This window comes from Trematomus bernacchii, unplaced genomic scaffold (assembly GCF_902827165.1).
Source record: "Trematomus bernacchii unplaced genomic scaffold, fTreBer1.1, whole genome shotgun sequence".
Taxonomy (NCBI): Eukaryota; Metazoa; Chordata; class Actinopteri; order Perciformes; family Nototheniidae; genus Trematomus; species Trematomus bernacchii.
Window position 1 is genome coordinate 14338257 of NW_022987720.1, and position 17979 is coordinate 14356235.

At 39.1% G+C, this 17979-nt stretch overlaps 1 protein-coding gene across 2 annotated transcripts; it reads left to right on the forward strand.

The window, feature by feature from the left end:
* Window positions 1-1207: 1207 nt before the first annotated feature.
* si:ch211-198m17.1 (mucin-2) lies at window positions 1208-17617 on the forward strand. Of its 2 annotated transcripts, XM_034144038.1 has the most exons (14): window positions 1208-1399; window positions 9576-12101; window positions 12540-12731; window positions 13070-13168; window positions 13285-13394; window positions 13481-13539; window positions 13626-13759; window positions 13846-13980; window positions 14771-14813; window positions 14990-15027; window positions 15115-15202; window positions 15618-15804; window positions 16350-16382; window positions 16718-17617. In XM_034144038.1, exons 1-14 carry the CDS (start codon window positions 1348-1350, stop codon window positions 16844-16846), a joined length of 3825 nt encoding a protein of 1274 aa, XP_033999929.1. In that variant the 5' UTR covers window positions 1208-1347; the 3' UTR covers window positions 16847-17617. The 2 variants fall into 2 exon arrangements, with proteins under 2 accessions (XP_033999929.1, XP_033999930.1); XM_034144039.1 differs by lacking the exon at window positions 16350-16382.
* Window positions 17618-17979: the final 362 nt, after the last annotated feature.

Here is a 17979-nt window from a genome sequence, read left to right on the forward strand (position 1 = left end):
TCTCTTATGAAGGAGTGTCCCGCAGCAGAGCCATAAAAGCTGTGCTATGGCAACATAGAACATGTGAAAATATAGTTTGTGAATTTGTATTGTTTTATATGAATAAATGAAATAGTTGAATTATAATGTATTCGTAGGAGAGCAGTTTTTTTTATTGAAAATGTTACTTCTTAGTATTATATTATTAAGATGTAACAGTTTCATTTAAAATTGTCATTTTCAAAGTTTAGAAAATCAGTTTGCATCCTGAAAACTTACCGCTGACTAATCCATTTAATGAAAAAATCAATCATTCATTTGTTTCAGCTTTTGATTAATACACATACAAATAGTTTCTGTATGACAAACATGTCATTGATAATGACATGTTTGTCATACAGAAACTGTACTGTAATTGATCCTAACAAAGCCTATTTAGACTGAAATGGTTTAGCCCATTTAGAGGATAACAACAGGAAGAAGAGGGATGACATTGACATTTATTATGTTTGAACTCTTGTGCTCTCATTTTCGGACCAGAGTCCGCCGGAAAACAAAAGACAAAACCCTTACAAGAGATATTGACAGCATTGAATGGCATTTAAACTTCACATTTATTTAATAGTTGAGCCGACCTGGCCATCTTTAAGTTCTAACACAGTTGGAACCTCAGAGGACATGGTAATTTAGATAATATCAAATCCCCAAAACTAAGTGAATGTTGATTTTAGTTTTACATTGTGGGAATTTAGGGCAGAATTTAATTGAGTCCTTATGATATGTATACTAAAAAAAAGTGTGTCTGCAGCTAAAAAAGTAGCTGGATGATGTTTAGGTGATGAACTTTATTTAAACATTTGAGATTCACCAGGAAATATTCTCAATATAGGCCTAATTTGATTGGGTATGGATCATTGTGTGGTGGTGATGGTGAAGCCTAATGATAAAGATCCCTCAGGATAAATAGTAAATTGCTAGCCCTGCCCAACATAACATGAACACGTTCCTTTTTGTTCACTCTGTGTGTAAACAATGAGCTAAAAATAGACTTTTCGTGCGCATATAGCTTACTTAACTTCTGTATTGTTGATGACAGGTTCAAGCTCTGGTTTATGGGTGAAGGCAGAACCTCTATGCTCTGAGTGACAGGAGAGCCGGCCAATCAGAGGAGGGACTAAAGCTTTTAATGCTGTCACAGGCTGCAGCTTTCAGTCTGAGCCACCTGTAGCAGGCAGCAGAACAGCCCGGGGAAACAGCGTCTGCACAGCACCGTTATCTCACCGTTATATCCACCGTTATACTTACCGTGACACCGGCGGGACACGGAGCTTCTTCACCGGCCGGTCCTTACAACCGAAGACCGTAAAGATGGTTCTCAGTTATCTGCCTTTTGTGTTTCTCCTGGGCGCTGCCGTTAAAGGTGAGTACAGTTTACATCCCCACTGGTCAATAGACTGGAACACTTTTAAGTGTGTTACTGACTGTGTATTTATGTTTATTTACCGCATATTTTATTTGGAGTAAGAGTTGAAGCCTTGAAAAGTAAATTGTTCATGTTACTTTTTGGAACTAGTATAACTTTAATCGGTACAGACTTTATATAGATTGTGACCAGTGGTCCTTTCAAGCAATACTGTTACTACATTATAGTAAAAGCTCTGCATTTAAAGTAAACGTACAGAAGTATTAACAGTTAAACATATTGTAAACTATTTAAAGTAAGTGTTAGCAGTATGTGTGAAGAATATGTGAAATGTGGTTCTTATTTAGCTACCTCAGTCAGAAAGTCTAATTGCTCATCATGAGTTATGCATGTATAAAATATATATTATACCCAAGTATAGAAACGATATCTTAAAATATGTTACCACAATTTCTTTCACTGGCAAATATCCTTTCATCATATGATGTATTAGTAGTCTATGTATGGAAGTGTATTATCTATTGTAATACAATATAAAATAAAATCTAATCTAGGTAGATTACCGTGTATTTATTTGTCTTTGTTGGCTATGAGAACAATATAATTTATTTATAAAACATATGAGTCTATATTTATATAGTATCATAAATGGCCCCACTGTTTACCACCTTTTATCTAGACAAAGTTTTACATAAACACAAAAGTTTGACATTAACAAACAAGAAGATACAAAAAAATGTTTTGCATGGCGACAAAAGCTTTTTTCAGAAAACCGACCAGGTAGAAAATTTCCCTACACCTGATAAAAGACATGCCTTGGTACATGTTACAAAATGCAAATATCAATTAATTAATAAGTAACTCATAGACAAAATTACAAAGATACCCAAATTAAGTTCCAGAATAGGTGGTTTAGCCTTTGCCTTAAATGGACAAGCATTTGTTCAAGTTCCTTCTTCTTCTTCTTTTTTTGTATTTCTACACATTCATGTGGTCTTTTCCCCAAATAGTCCTAAACTGACTCACTGGTCCATCAGTGTGACTCAAAGCTCTTTGGGGGTGGACAGATGCCAGCGAGGAGGCATTGGTCAGACAACAGCCGGCTCCCTGAAGCACAACACACTCCTCACACAAAGTTGACTCTGTGTGCGCATGAGAGGACCCCCTCGACAGCGTGGTGAAGCTGCCCTGAGGAATTTTGATGAGCTCTCCACTGTACAGACTCCCTCAGCTTAGTTGCAGTTAAATCCATTGGTTATCCTTTTTTCATTATTTTTGACAAGAGTCTGTGTTTCAAGGTTTTATGTATGAAGACTGAGATTCAGTCACTGTCATGTGTCCGAGCCTGGGGGCCATGTCATGTGTCTTCAGTGGAGAAACACTGGACTGGGAGGCGATGGACGCTCCAGTTTGTGGCAGTTTGAGTGTGTCTGAAGTAGCAGTAAAGAGGTCCAGATGCAGAGACCTCCTGAGGCTGGCAATCCTCCTCCTCTGAGTCTGGCGCCACATTTTCTTCTGCCCTCTGTAAGAAATCTCCAAGGGAGAGGAGCAGAGCACATTAATGGCTTCCTCTGCCCTCTCTTTTCTCACCGTGGCTGTTTCCTCTCTCAGATCGCATTCAGCTTATCATGTGTCATGTTCTGCTGGTTAGTCATCGTTAAGTCATGATTAGAGCATGCAAGGTCTGCTCAGGAGTTAACAGGCAGTTGTAGGAATGTGAAAGGACACAGGCTCATGTCGGTTGGCAACTAACGGTTATTTTAAATATCAATAAATCTCAATTTGATTTACTTGATCAATAGGTATAAACGCTTATTCTATGGAAAGAGGCCATGGTAATGTCTTTCATTTGTCTGTTTTGTCTTACAGTTTAAACAACAAGATATTAAATGTAACTCCCATATATGACAATGAACAACTGCAAATTGCTACAGTAGAGCCGCAAAACCAAAAGAACATTTGGCATTTTTTCCAAGTGACAGAAACAATTACTCGACTATCAAAATAGCTCCCGCAAAATGTTCTGTTGATCAAGTAATTGTTTTATAATTTTAGCTCACAAACATTAACAAACCTTTTGTGGTGATTATTCTATTCTATCAGTCGGAGCAAGTAAGTAAAAATAAGGAAAACAATTTTGCACTTTTTGGCTCTCTATGCATTTCTTCTTTTGTTTAGGTGGCGTTTCGGCCCTCAGTCCTTCTTCAAGATTGGGAGAAGTACAAACCATGTTTAGTGTCAGTGAACACAAGCATTGTTTTTGTACCAGTCAGTTCCTCCATCTCATCTTCCTCTTTTGATGGACTCTCACCTCGCACGTATTGTTTCTACCTCCACTTCTCATGCACACTTGTTGCTGTTTCCTGCCTGTCTTTTCTGCTTGTGTCGCTGCGTCCTTGCTTCCTGTTGGATTAGACCTGCTCTGGGCCAGTAAATCTCACTCTGTAATTGGAAAGCATGTGCTAGCAGAGCTTTAATTGGATATGATATGTGCAGAGTCCCTGCTCCAGTCAGGGAGCGGCCATCTGTTGCATCCGTGTTACAGTAAGACGTCTGCTTGCTCAGATACAGAGAGCTAATTTGGATCTGCTTTGTCCTATTGAGGACTTAAACTGGGTACCCTCTGAGGGGAGGGAAACAGTATAAGTACCTACAGTATTACATTATCAGCTGGAATAAATAGAGAGAGAGAGAGATATCTGCTAAACTTCTTTGAACTTGTCTGCTGTGCTACAGATTGCAATATTAATTGTGCATCAGGCCTATTGCATCAGCAGCAGGAAGAGCTGTCAGTCTCAGCCAAGATGACGTTTTTCCAGATGGGAGAAAGAGAGCAATTCCATATAGCAGGACGAAGAGTGTGGCACTTTAATTCGCTCAGTCAGCTTTATTTCTCCTCTTTAAAGATACACCCCATTGTCTCTATATTGATAGATCAGATTATCTAACTGAAATTAAACACAATTGTGTGACAATTTAATAAAGGCAGTACTCTTAACACCTTATGTTAACAATTTACTATTAAATGTTTTTGTGACATTCCTTATAAATAAGTACACAGTAGTTAAGCTGAACAAGCAATAATAGTATTTTTAAAAAGCAAGCAATATGAAAACATGAATTGTAATATATATATAGTTTCCAATACTGAATAAATTAATTCACACTTTCTTGGGTTTAAGTTGGGCAATCCTTTCTAGAAATCTCAAATTCTAAATTGTACCACATTACAAAGATCTTTCCAAGAAACATACTAGATCATTATTAATACATTAAAGAACCAAAGCAAATACTTCTTGTGCTTACAGAAAACACAGAAAACACACAGAAAACACACAGAAAACACACAGAAAACACACAGAAAACACACAGAAAACACACAGAAAACACACAGAAAACACACAGAAAACACACAGAAAACACACAGAAATCAATGAAATCAGGAAATGAATCTGTAGAAAGGCAACAGCTGGCTTTGATTATGGTTTTAAGACCTTCCCTTCCTCTTTTTCTTTTCTACCCCCCAGCCTTTGACTGTAGGTACTGAGTATTTCCATTACCTAGATTGTGAGAAAAATAGGTATTAATGGGCACCACCATTTTATAAAGCCCATGGGATCATGATCAAATGTCTTGTTTTTTTATAAAGCCTAAAGATACTAAATGTGCCAATCACATGAAACAAAGCAACACATCCAACCAATCTACCATGCAGCTCTTACTGAGTAAATATACCGATATACAATACAAATAATACTGGCACATTGCCCAGCCTTTCACCTCCACCATATGTTGCACCAGTATATCCTCTGATCAGGACTGTGGACACGGGGCACAGCTGGATGACAGGCTGTTGTAGGGGGGGGGGGGGGGGAATAAAAGCTTCCTCTCTGTGTTGTGAGGTCGCTCCTGGTGACCGGCTGTGTCGCTTTGATGTAACTGTCCTCAGGACTGTTTTCCCCTTAAGGAGACTGACCTGTGTGTATCTGTTGGTCTACCATGCCTCTTTTTTTTCTTCAACCCACGATGAGCACCATTAAATAACAGGAGGTCATAAAGCAGTATGCAATAATAGTTGACTCTCATTAGCTGGCAAAAGGACCTTAAGTGTGACCTCTGATTCGCTGCTGATTCAAGTTTGCCTGCAGCATTTTTGTCTTGTTTCGGATGTGGTACTGCATGATTTCTGAGACACACATTCTATAGGTCAGCTCTTCACATGACTCGCCTGTTTCCTAATGAGATGCTGCCTTTGGCCTTAAGCTCTTCCTGACTGCCCCTTTCAGTTCATCTTCTGCTCTGTGTGCCTTCTTGAATCAGGGCCATCCTCCTTGCAGTGCTGTTAGTTCAAGAGAACAACTATTTCAAGAACGCACTTTCCCCTAATCTTAACAATAAACATTCAAAAATATTTAACGGCAACATTGAGATGCCAGGATAACTTTTGTCTACAGCTCTCCGTACTTCACAGGAATCATGATGGTGTGTAATGAATACAGGCTTGCTCAGGAGGAGTGGCAGTGTGAACGGGAAGTTGCGTTGGGAAACTGGATCTGACGGTCACTTTTTGAGCAGGTACTACACAGGAGTGCTATTGTCTTACATGAATAGAAATCATCTGAAGTGCGGCACTGCACTGCAACACAATCATCAACACTAACGTCTTTCTGACTGTTGGCTTTGACAGCTAGAACCATACATCTCCTTGGCAACAAATACACCTTACTTGATGTCAATGTTGAGAAAGACAGAGGTGGAAAGGCGTGGCAGCTTTAGGGGGCTTCAGTACAGTTAGAGATTGTCATACCGAAGAAGAATGTTGGACCAAAGGTTGGTAGAGCCGGATCTTCTTATCCTCCTGAATACATGTTTGCATGCCGACCTTAGACCCACTTGTCACCTTGTCTGACCCAGTCATCCCTTTTGTGTCTGCAGGGGATTATCCGGCTGTAGGATAAGTCCTTAGAGACAAGGCTTTTTGTGAGACGTGCAATGCAAAGTGTGCTCTTAATAACTCCATTATTTCAAGTATAGTACACAAACTGTTGGTTTACACTGTCTCATACGGGTTTCATTGCTTTTCCAGTAGGGGTAACCCAAATTCTTCAATAACAGAAGATTGACTATCAGCCCTGTCAAAGACAAAAAAAGGAATAGGGCCTCTGACATTAAGTCTAAGTCTAAGACATGTGTTGAAGTTTGGACATCAAGTCAATTGTTGCATCTTTTGTTGTATCAGTCTTTGGTTAGGGTGTCATAGATTATCTGTAAAACTTCACGTTTGATTTTGTGTATGTTGTATATGGCTCAAATGTCTATGTAAATGGGAATAGAGAAGCAGCACTGACCTTTAAAAGTGGAAGCAATTGTGTCTTTGAAAAATAGAGTGTACCTTTTTGTTTGTTAATATTAATGCCATGCAAGCTAATACTCTTATTTCACTTTTGTTCATCACTTGTTTTCATAATCAGACTCAACATTTGCTCAGTATCATTATCTACTTTAGGTATGACTTGTTGGTATATCAGGAATCCCTCAGAATGATAAATATCATATCAGCTTTAGCCTTCTTCAATTAGCCAGCAATCATTGCATGTGAAGGCTACATGGAAAACAAAGTCAGCCTTTACTCATTGTTAATGACATTGTAATGCTCATATCAAGAATCTAGCATAATAAGATTCTCGGAAACTTTAGTATGTCGACATACCTAAACAAACTCTCATATTTGTTTTCCACTGGTCGTGTTCGATGTTCCATTCTTCCTCTCTGTTGCGTCCTACTTGTTATCGTGTTAGCTGCAAAAGAAGTAGGTGATAAGCATGACACTAGTTTACTGATTGGGATTTCATTGGATTTCACAACTCATCAATGCTGCCAAGATATTTATCTCTCTCTTCTTGAATGATATGGTTAGAACAATATAGCAATTAGGGTTACTAAATCAAAGGTACCAACTTTCATCCGTCTGTTGGAGTGAGCTTCTGTTTTAATCTTTATGAGAACTTTTTAATTTCAGGAGTCATTTTTGTGTTAGCCAAAGAGAAGAGAGTAAGAATGATTATTGTGTTTTTACAGGGGAGGATTTTACCTTCATAAACTTCTTGTGGGGTTCCCTACTTTAGTAATTAACAATCGTAAACTCCGTAGTTATCACAATATTTTCTTCACATTAAATTACTTTTACACACACACACACACACGCACACACGCACGCACACACACGCACACGCACACGCACACGCACACACGCACACACACACGCACACACACACGCACACGCACACGCACACGCACACGCACACGCACGCACACACACACAACCACATACACCTGGCTACAGATTGACAGATTGAGAGTATACTAGAGCTGGCTGCCCAGTTTTTATAAAGCACCAGGAATCTAAATAACTGCTAAAATGTGGTGTTTTCTTTTAAGAATCACAAAAAACTTTGACCTTTGACATTTTACAGAATGTAAAGTATGCAGGGATTAAATCAAATGCCTGACCTACAACTTTGTAATTCCTTAAAAAATACAAGTCTTCAGAGTTGTTACTCTTCTAAAATGTAACACAGGGCTAATAAAGATAGCGCTGGCTGGATCTGATTGAAGAGGTTTTAATCTTGATCTTCGGTCATCCAGTAAGATAAGTCTATTTCCCTTAAGTCTTAATCAAGACCAACGAGTCATAAATTCATACATGTGTGTTTTAGAGCAATGATCTCATGCTATGCTACTTAGCTAGCATTTCCCAACTTTCCACAATCATTGTTGATTGCTTAATATCTTATTCCTGTTCCCAATTTTCGATTTGTCATTGTCGTCACAAGGTGGTTCATTTTTAAATGAGTCTATGATACTTAACGATTAAGAGATAAGGTCACAAAGGGCCGTGTACACAGAAAGTATCCAAATCACGCCCAAGATGTAATATCTGTGTTGGTTATTCTTACAATGTGCAATTACTTACTGGAAAATGTTCTTTGTGCAAGGCATCCACCTGTCAGTCATATATCCGGGTTTAGAATATAATTATTCAATGCAATTATTCAGCTCCCACTGTTTGTACGGCTCGTGAAGCTGCCCTCTGGCCCCCTCTCTTCCCTCATAAATACAAAGCGGAGAGTGGGAGCAGGCTAAATGGGAACAGGCGTCACTTCACCACACTGAAGGCAGCTCTTTCCTTTAAGAAGTTCAAATTAAGTTGGCAGCACTTGTGATTTCTGTGTTGTAAACATTTACCTGTTTTTTTAACTGCCGAATCACACCTTGTGTCTAATGTAAAATATACATTTAACGGTCTGTCATCAGAGCTCAAACTACTAAGATTTTTGCAATATCACATGTTGGAAAAGTTGTCCTCTTATAAATTAAAGACTAATAGCAGCAATACTGGGGGAAATGAACTTTTGTTTCTTACCTCCTGTCATTATAGTGGACAAATATGTTGGTATTTGGCACATTTGAGTAAAATCATAAAATGACATAAACATCACAGTACACAGCAAGCTTCCTCTAGAAAGACACTAAGCTAGTGTTCAAGGTTCCCATTTGATGTTAATGAAAGCATGTGATTATATTAGTATATTGACATGGAAATATGCTAATTAATGCATTTTTTTCCATCAGTAATTAGCATGCATATCTTAAGCTGCTAGACTGTGATATGGATGTTACACAGCTTAATGCAGTTATAATGAGTATTTGTATGTTAACAATGGATCAAATGATTACTTGTATGTGAAAGGTGTTGCTTGTCGTTACGACCCGCATAATCAACTCTCAGTATCTCTCGTCTCTTTGGAGCATTTTAGTGTATTTTAACTAATTGTTTCTAAATTATGGTCCACAGTTTTTTTTTTTTCTAAATGTACTTTTGGGGCTTTTTTATTTAATTTACTATTCAGTACTCTAATGTTACACATGAAAGGGGTAGAGAGGGGGAAGGACATGTACCGCCAGCAAAGGGCCACTAGCAGCTATAGTAAGTACTCAGCCTTAGTCATTTTCCCCCTACTTTACAAGGTGAGCTACCTGGCACCATCTCAGATGTCTGGTTCAATCTCACCACACAGCAGCAGCAGACCTATAATAATCCACCACCTCTATATTCTTATTCTAATGCTGTACAGCACACATTGATTCTTTTTGTGCTTTATTTTTTCTGCAGGAATGACAACAACAGATCCCATCACACAAAATGTCTCCACCGATGGAGGAATGAGTGATAAGACATCCACCAGTCCTGCAACATCACACATGAGCTTAACTGAAAGTTCAAATCCGAGCAGCAGTCACTCAACCAGCAGTTTTGTAACTTCACCACCATCCACTACAGAGCACTTCACAGCCTCAGTAGCTACTGTAACTATAGAAAATGCCACTGCAGAATCTACTACTATGGAACCAGACTCCACCCATGCAGAGACTACCTTCTCCCAGCCCTTTACTGAGTCCAGTACCTCCACGGCAGCAGTCAGCAGCACCATAAATGAGAACAGTTACTTTACCACCGGCAGCCCAACTGACTCTCCATCAGCTCCAACCAGCAGTACAACGCTGTCCACTACAAGCCCTGAGACAAGCCAACCCACCAACACTAGTGAGACCACAAATTCAAATACCACACCTGCTTCAGATCACACATTGACATCTAGAACACAAACCACAAGCACCAGCAACGGACAATCCACCATTTCACCAATTACAAGCATTGACACAACTACACTTACGCCGATCACAACAAGCGACACAACTACAATTACGGCAATTACAAGCGACGACACAACTACCATTATACCAATTACAGGCGACGACACAACTACCATTATACCAATTACAGGCGACGACACAACTACCATTATACCAATTACAGGCGACGACACAACTACCATTATACCAATTACAGGCGACGACACAACTACCATTATACCAATTACAGGCGACGACACAACTACCATTATACCAATTACAGGCGACGACACAACTACCCTTATACCAATTACAGGCGACGACACAACTACCATTATACCAATTACAGGCGACGACACAACTACCATTATACCAATTACAGGCGACGACACAACTACCATTATACCAATTACAGGCGACGACACAACTACCATTATACCAATTACAGGCGACGACACAACTACCATTATACCAATTACAAGCGACGACACAACTACCATTATACCAATTACAAGCGACGACACAACTACCATTATACCAATTACAGGCGACGACACAACTACCATTATACCAATTACAGGCAACGACACAACTACCATTATACCAATTACAAGCGACGACACAACTACCATTATACCAATTACAGGCAACGACACAACTACCATTATACCAATTACAAGCGACGACACAACTACCATTATACCAATTACAGGCAACGACACAACTACCATTATACCAATTACAGGCAACGACACAACTACCATTATACCAATTACAAGCGACGACACAACTACCATTATACCAATTACAAGCGACGACACAACTACCATTATACCAATTACAGGCAACGACACAACTACCATTATACCAATTACAGGCAACGACACAACTACCATTATACCAATTACAAGCGACGACACAACTACCATTATACCAATTACAAGCGACGACACAACTACCATTATACCAATTACAGGCAACGACACAACTACCATTATACCAATTACAAGCGACGACACAACTACCATTATACCAATTACAGGCAACGACACAACTACCATTATACCAATTACAGGCAACGACACAACTACCATTATACCAATTACAGGCGACGACACAACTACCATTATACCAATTACAGGCAACGACACAACTACCATTATACCAATTACAAGCGACGACACAACTACCATTATACCAATTACAGGCAACGACACAACTACCATTATACCAATTACAAGCGACGACACAACTACCATTATACCAATTACAGGCAACGACACAACTACCATTATACCAATTACAGGCAACGACACAACTACCATTATACCAATTACAAGCGACGACACAACTACCATTATACCAATTACAGGCGACGACACAACTACCATTATACCAATTACAGGCAACGACACAACTACCATTGCGGCGATTACAACTGGAGACATGACTACAAATCCGCCAATCACAAGCAATAACACAACTACAAACACGCCAATTATGAACAACGACACTACTACCAATATGCCAATTACAAGCAGTGACACAACTTCCATTACGGCGATTACAATCAACGACACAACTGCAATTAGATCAACTACAAGCAACATCACAACTACAATCACAAAGACTACACAGTCTAGCCACAGTACAACTTTCATTACAACTACAACACAGCAGAGCAACAACACAACAACTCCAGCAACCACACAAACAAGCAAAAGCACAGCAAGTACTCCTACAGAAGCTTCAGAAAGCTCTACAGCTGTGCTGACTACAGCAACACTAACAAACTCTACTAACACCTCTCCTGAGACTCCTGTGATGACCACCACACTCTCACCCTCCCCTTTCACCACAAACCCAAACCTAACAGCCGGACCCCAACCCTCTTCACCTACCTCCATCACCACCTCCAGTTCTCTCCCTACCTCCCCAAGCAGTAGCACTGCAGCCCCCACTGGAAATACTACCACCCTTAGTCCCTCAGCAACAAACCCAGGAGGTAGGAACAACGACATGATGAGTGTTGATTTGTGTTATTTAATTCTTACAAAATAAACTTTACAAAAACATGCTGGTGAGTAGTAGGAATTCAGCAAAGACCAGGAGTTAGGCTGCATATTCCATCAGTTTGCCAGGTTTTCAGGTCTCTCAATGCAGACTTTTGAATGAAACAGCGATTTAATCTTTATCTTAAAGTTTAAACACATTTCCTATAGGCCTAGTTGATAAGGCTAATGTCTAATTTACACTGAAGGATTCAGCTCAACTCCATTTGATGCTGCTCAAAAGTATTCAATGCTAGCATGGCGATGCTAATGAGGTTTTTTATCATGTTCACCGTTTTAATTTAGTATGCTAACTTTTGCTAACTAGCTCTGTTGGATATTCTCTTATCTGTATCCTTTAACGGATTTTCACATATTTTTGAATGTTACAGTGACCATATATACCACTATGACTCAATCACCTGAACCATCAGTTGGCGATGCATCAGCTTCATCCACCACCCTCCCAACCCCCACCTCCACCATCAGTACAGGCACCATCATCACTGACACCACCCTGCGACCAACAGAAGTCACTACCACTAACTCCACCACAGCAGCCCCACCCATCCCTCCAGTCATAGGTTAGTATCTTCCAAAAGTTCCTGGTGGTGCAGAACTTCATCAATTACCTCACTAACCAAATGTATTCTATTTCTTGGTTGGAATTAAATCCTGCATATACAAGCATCCAAATTGATGAGATGATTGTTTCAATGTTTTGTTGCTAAAACGGTTTAAATGAGAAAAAAACTTTTGCTGATTTGTTGCATTCAATGCTTATAAGGCTATAATCAATATCATAAAAACAACTATTTCAATGTTATGTAAATTCTTCAAGTTATTTCAGGTTAAACAAACTCAGTTCACATAAGAAAAAAATCTGATGGCTAGTTTTTTACAAACCATTTTTCTCCATTAGTGTGTCCTTCCGTCCCATGCCCACTTGAAAGCGTTTGTCTTAATGGCACTTGTCAGTGTCTCTCTGGTAGCTTCCTGGTAAATGGCCGCTGTGCACAAGGTAAGAACATAATAACATTTATTGTCTGGTCAGATGAGAAATGCCTAAAATACAAATCATTACAGGGTGTTGGTGGTGAAGCTTCCACCTTATTTTCTCCTCTCCTCTTCATTCAGCCCAAGTGTTCTCAGGCAAGCTTCATCTCACCTCCTTGACATTTAAAAATGAAATGAGCAACAGGTCCTCTGTAATATTCCGCGAGACGGCATCTCAGATCTCAGCAACGGTAGGTTGGGATCCCACAAAAGCATTTAGAATTTCTTTGACACATTATTTACAGTACTTTAACCACATGCTTTTTCGGTTGCACAGCTCAGAAATGCCCTGAAGAATCAGCTGGGGTATAAACAGTCTGATGTTGTGCAGCTTAAGTAAGTATTTGTTTTGTCTCCAACTGCTAAATATGATATGCCAAAAATAGTTTAACATCTTTTGATGCATTTCTATATTCTTTTAGACCAGGAAGTGTGCAGGCAATTGTAAATAACATCTTTGAAAACACCAACACCAATCAAAAGTCTGTTGATCAGGCCATTCAAGAGGCTATAGCCAATCCAGAAAATACATTATTGGCTGATGCTACGTTTATAGGTAAGTAGTGCTAGTAACAGGCTACATTAATTAAAGAAGAGAAGAAAGGTATTTCTCTTACATTTGTTTAAAATCTTCTGTTTTAGGTACAAACCTGTGTGTGCAGGAACCCTTAGCCTGTGACGTCTCAACTACAATGTGCACAAATACAAACGGCCGGCCTTTGTGTTCCTGCGGAGAGGGCTACATCTCTATCCTGTACTCAAACAGCAGCTGTAAAGGTTAAAGCAACTACTAAATATTCTTTATTCTCATATTGACTAGTGTTAGGTTTCAGTAAGTAGACTACAACATACTTTAGCATTTATGTTGTCATGTTAAAAAAAGGTACACTTTACAATGTGCTGCTACATTGTGGATTATTAAAGCCTCATGTAAAAACTAAAAATGTTTAGGTAAGAGTGCTTCCTGGGTCCAAATAGAGCTGAATTGAAGTCTTAAAAACTGCGCTTCAGTTTAGAAAACTGTAACAGAGCCTTCTTATCCTCAGTGAAATACTTGTGTGTGAGAATGAGAGGGAGAAACAACAGGGAGCCAGACTTAGAGACAAGGTCAAGAGCTGTAGTCTTTTCTCTATGTCGACCCTTGACCCTTACTTCATTTATCTCTCTAATTTACTTCTTTTTAATAGGGGGTTGTTTCCCAGGAAACACATTGAAGAATCACATCTTTCTCTGTCTTTTTCTTTTGAGGGTTGTGACCAAGGAGATGAGCTCTAGGCATAGTAAAAGAACGACAAATGCTGCATGCATTTTCTTTCCCAGCAAAGACATAATGTACCATGATGTGCTTATTTAAAATGGTCCATATGAAGAGGCTTTTATTATGCTCATGCTTTCATTGCGTGTGCAGCCAGGCGTACTGTACATCTCCTTCTACCGTGACTCTGAGTGGGAAACTGTATCTTGTTATGTTCACATTTCATTCTCATTTTGTAAAAACATTGTGTGTGTGTGTGTGTGCGTGTATTTGTTTGATTGTTTGTTTAATCATTGTGTTTCTCTTTTATAGCATGTCCAAGTGGGCAAAGGGCAGTGGGAGACACGTGTCAACCGTGAGTATACATTTTGTTTAAAGGGTATGTTTAGCATGTGCAGGTGTGGGATGTCTGTGTATTACTGTATGTTTGGGACATGTGGATGTGTAGGTGGCTCCCCCATGTGGATTCAACGCTAAACTTAATTGATATTCAACAAATCTTGTGTTCAATCGCTCTGTTTTGTCTCTTAGATGTGCATTTGGATATGCTGGCTTCAACTGCAACGACTGTGAGTAACAAAGGACTAAACAATGCAGTAGCAACAGTCATGTGTGGACCCGTAAACATCTAAATGTCTTTATGTGTGTATTTACAGCTGCTCTGCTGGCAGTGGTGGTCATCTCCTGTGTACTGGGAGGAGTTCTCATCATCCTTTTGCTGGCTTTTCTCATATACTGCTTCCGGTAAGGATATATATAAAAAAGTCCTTTACATACACTTTGACCAACATTAGCCCTGTAATTATTCCGAAAAAACGCATTGGGTAATATTCATGGCAAAAGACAGAAAAGTAGAGTTTTATTTTTGTTAAAAAGTGTTTTTGTTTTGTTTTGTTGTCACAGCATCACTTTTGATAAGGCTGGCGATATTCCATATTTTTGTATTTGTAAAAAATATATTTGCAATTCATTCTATCTTTCAGTGTACTTACAACACGTTGGTGGTAAAAAAAGACTCTGTGGATATGTATATCGTTTTTTTTATAGTTTTTGAACAACAGTGTAGCTCTGTGACACAGGAATAATTTAAACAAGCTTTGGAAACAAAGAAAGTTATTATTGCATGACCATTTTACATTTTCTGTTATCTGTACATCAGTATGCGAAGCTCAAAGAGCAAGCCAGACCTCAGTCGCAGTCCATACTCATCAGGGGACTTAAACCATCCCTGGCCCACTGGCATCACCCCCATCCCCCGAGCCACCTCTAACTGGGATGCCGCTACCCCCATAGAGATGACAGATGGGGGCAGCGCTTGTGTCAAAAAGCATCAAACCAATGGATTGGTGAGTTATCACATCTATCAATCACTTACCAATAATCCTAAACTCACAGTCTTGCATAGTGTCGATCTACCACTAAATCAGCCTTTAGTTTGTTCAATGTTGCCCCAACATTTTACATACAGTTTGCATCTGCTTCTCAACCCAATGAGCATAGATTTGATAATTTTACAGGATAAAAATACATCTAGGTGAGGTGAATATCTGGCTTAATTAGACATGTACATTTCTAGAAACATATATATTGTTTCAATGGCTGTAGTTGCTACCCTAGATACGCTGAAACATGTTTTGTTGTGCACACATTTAACTCAGTCTTAGCCCTAAAGACCTGGATATTTTTGACCTGCAAATCAACACATCCCTGCTCACTGGGTATATAATCATCTCATCATTTCAGAGACAGATTCGATGCTTTGCTGATATGTTATCAGTCCTACCCACATCACAATGTTCAACCCAGTCATCCAGAATGTATATTTATAGTGGTAGCACATAGCTCCCTACCATGCTCCCTGCTTTGCCTGACTCCCAGTGTGTTGCTTTAGGGGTTTCATCCGAAGCAGAAAGGATGGAAAAAGGTAAGGCATGGCTTTGCTTTTAGTTTCTGATTCGCCTTGATTCCCCCTGCTGATGATTTAGACAGAGTGAGAATAACGGTGGAAGGATTCCCGGGGTGATGGGGAGCTTCATGAGAATCTGATTGTTGTGGAAAGCCGTGTGCTTTCATCTACATGTTAATGTAGTGAGTGACAGTTCAGAGAACCTCAGCTGATGCTAGGTGGGGGAGTAGTCATTTTCACTGCATATTGGTGAGGGTTACTTGTGTATGTGTGCTTGGCTTTGGTGGGTGTTTGTGTATATATGTCTTCTCTGAAAGATACTAACATGTTGACTGTTTCCACTGACGTTTCAGTCAGGATCATACGATCTCAACCCAGATGGAATGAACACCTTCACAGGTAAAAATCCCTCTCGTTACTCCTATCTGGTTCAAGGACATGAGAACCCCTACTTCTTACCAGGAGAAGGCAGTCCAAAATGAGGAACACGGATCAAAGAGAAGCCACTGATTTAAACTCTGGGACCAGGAAAATGTATCCGTTCTTGAACTTGCTTTGAGTAAGAACAATTCTTTATTGATAAACAGCCACCAAAGATTTTCCTTCATAAGAGGATGACATTTTGATAACATTTTTATTTGAGGTTTTGTGTTCTTTGGGAAAGCTGAATGTTGCGATTTATAACCACTAGGTGTCACTGTTGCTCAGGGACATTTTCTTCTGAATCTGACTTTTTAATACTTATAAGAAATCCTCATGTTGACTTTATAAATGAAGCTTCTTATATTGATAATTGCACTAGAGTGTATGTTAAGTTTACGACCAATTGTTAGCCTGGAATGGAATGTACTTTAAATATTGGGTTTATTGACACTTTTCTGATGTGTATGATGATGTTTTAGACACATTAATCTTGTAAGACTAAAGGGGCTGGATCCCTTGTTCTGGGTATTTTTAAAGGGATTTCTTTTATCGCTTCTACAGCTAAATATTCTCTGTATTTGTTTAAGCTGCATTTGCAAAATGTGCCTGTTTGAATAGTCTGTTTGACACAGGAAATATGCAAAGCTGGTGATAAAGTTTGTCTTATGGATGTGCCAACGGTCACTTTTATACATTTAGTTTGACATTTCTTAAATATATATTTATCCTTGTGTGTCTGAGACAGTGCGCTATTTAAGTGTGTAAAGGCTATGTAAATAATTGAATATCTTTGGCACAGAATGAGTGTGTGTGCGTGTGTGAATGCAAATAAATTAATGTAAACACAACGATCATGTTTCTCATCTTTGGTGGTTTTGTTAATACTGCTTACATTTCCCGTTATTTAATTATAATGCATTTCTGTGTCTTTTACAGCCTCTCCCTGTCACTAATCATCATTATAGATTAGGATGACACTGATAAATTAGTATTTTTATATTGTGCTTTTGAGGTTGAGACCCCAAGCCATCTTAAGCACCTTTAAATCATACCATACCTTGTTTGTTTGCCTTTATACTTCTTGACTTTTACAATCAGATTTTCTGTCAAACTGAATTTTAAAACACATTTAAAATAGAGCAATCGGTTGATTTAGCAGATATTAATCACACACATGACAATGCCAACTGTT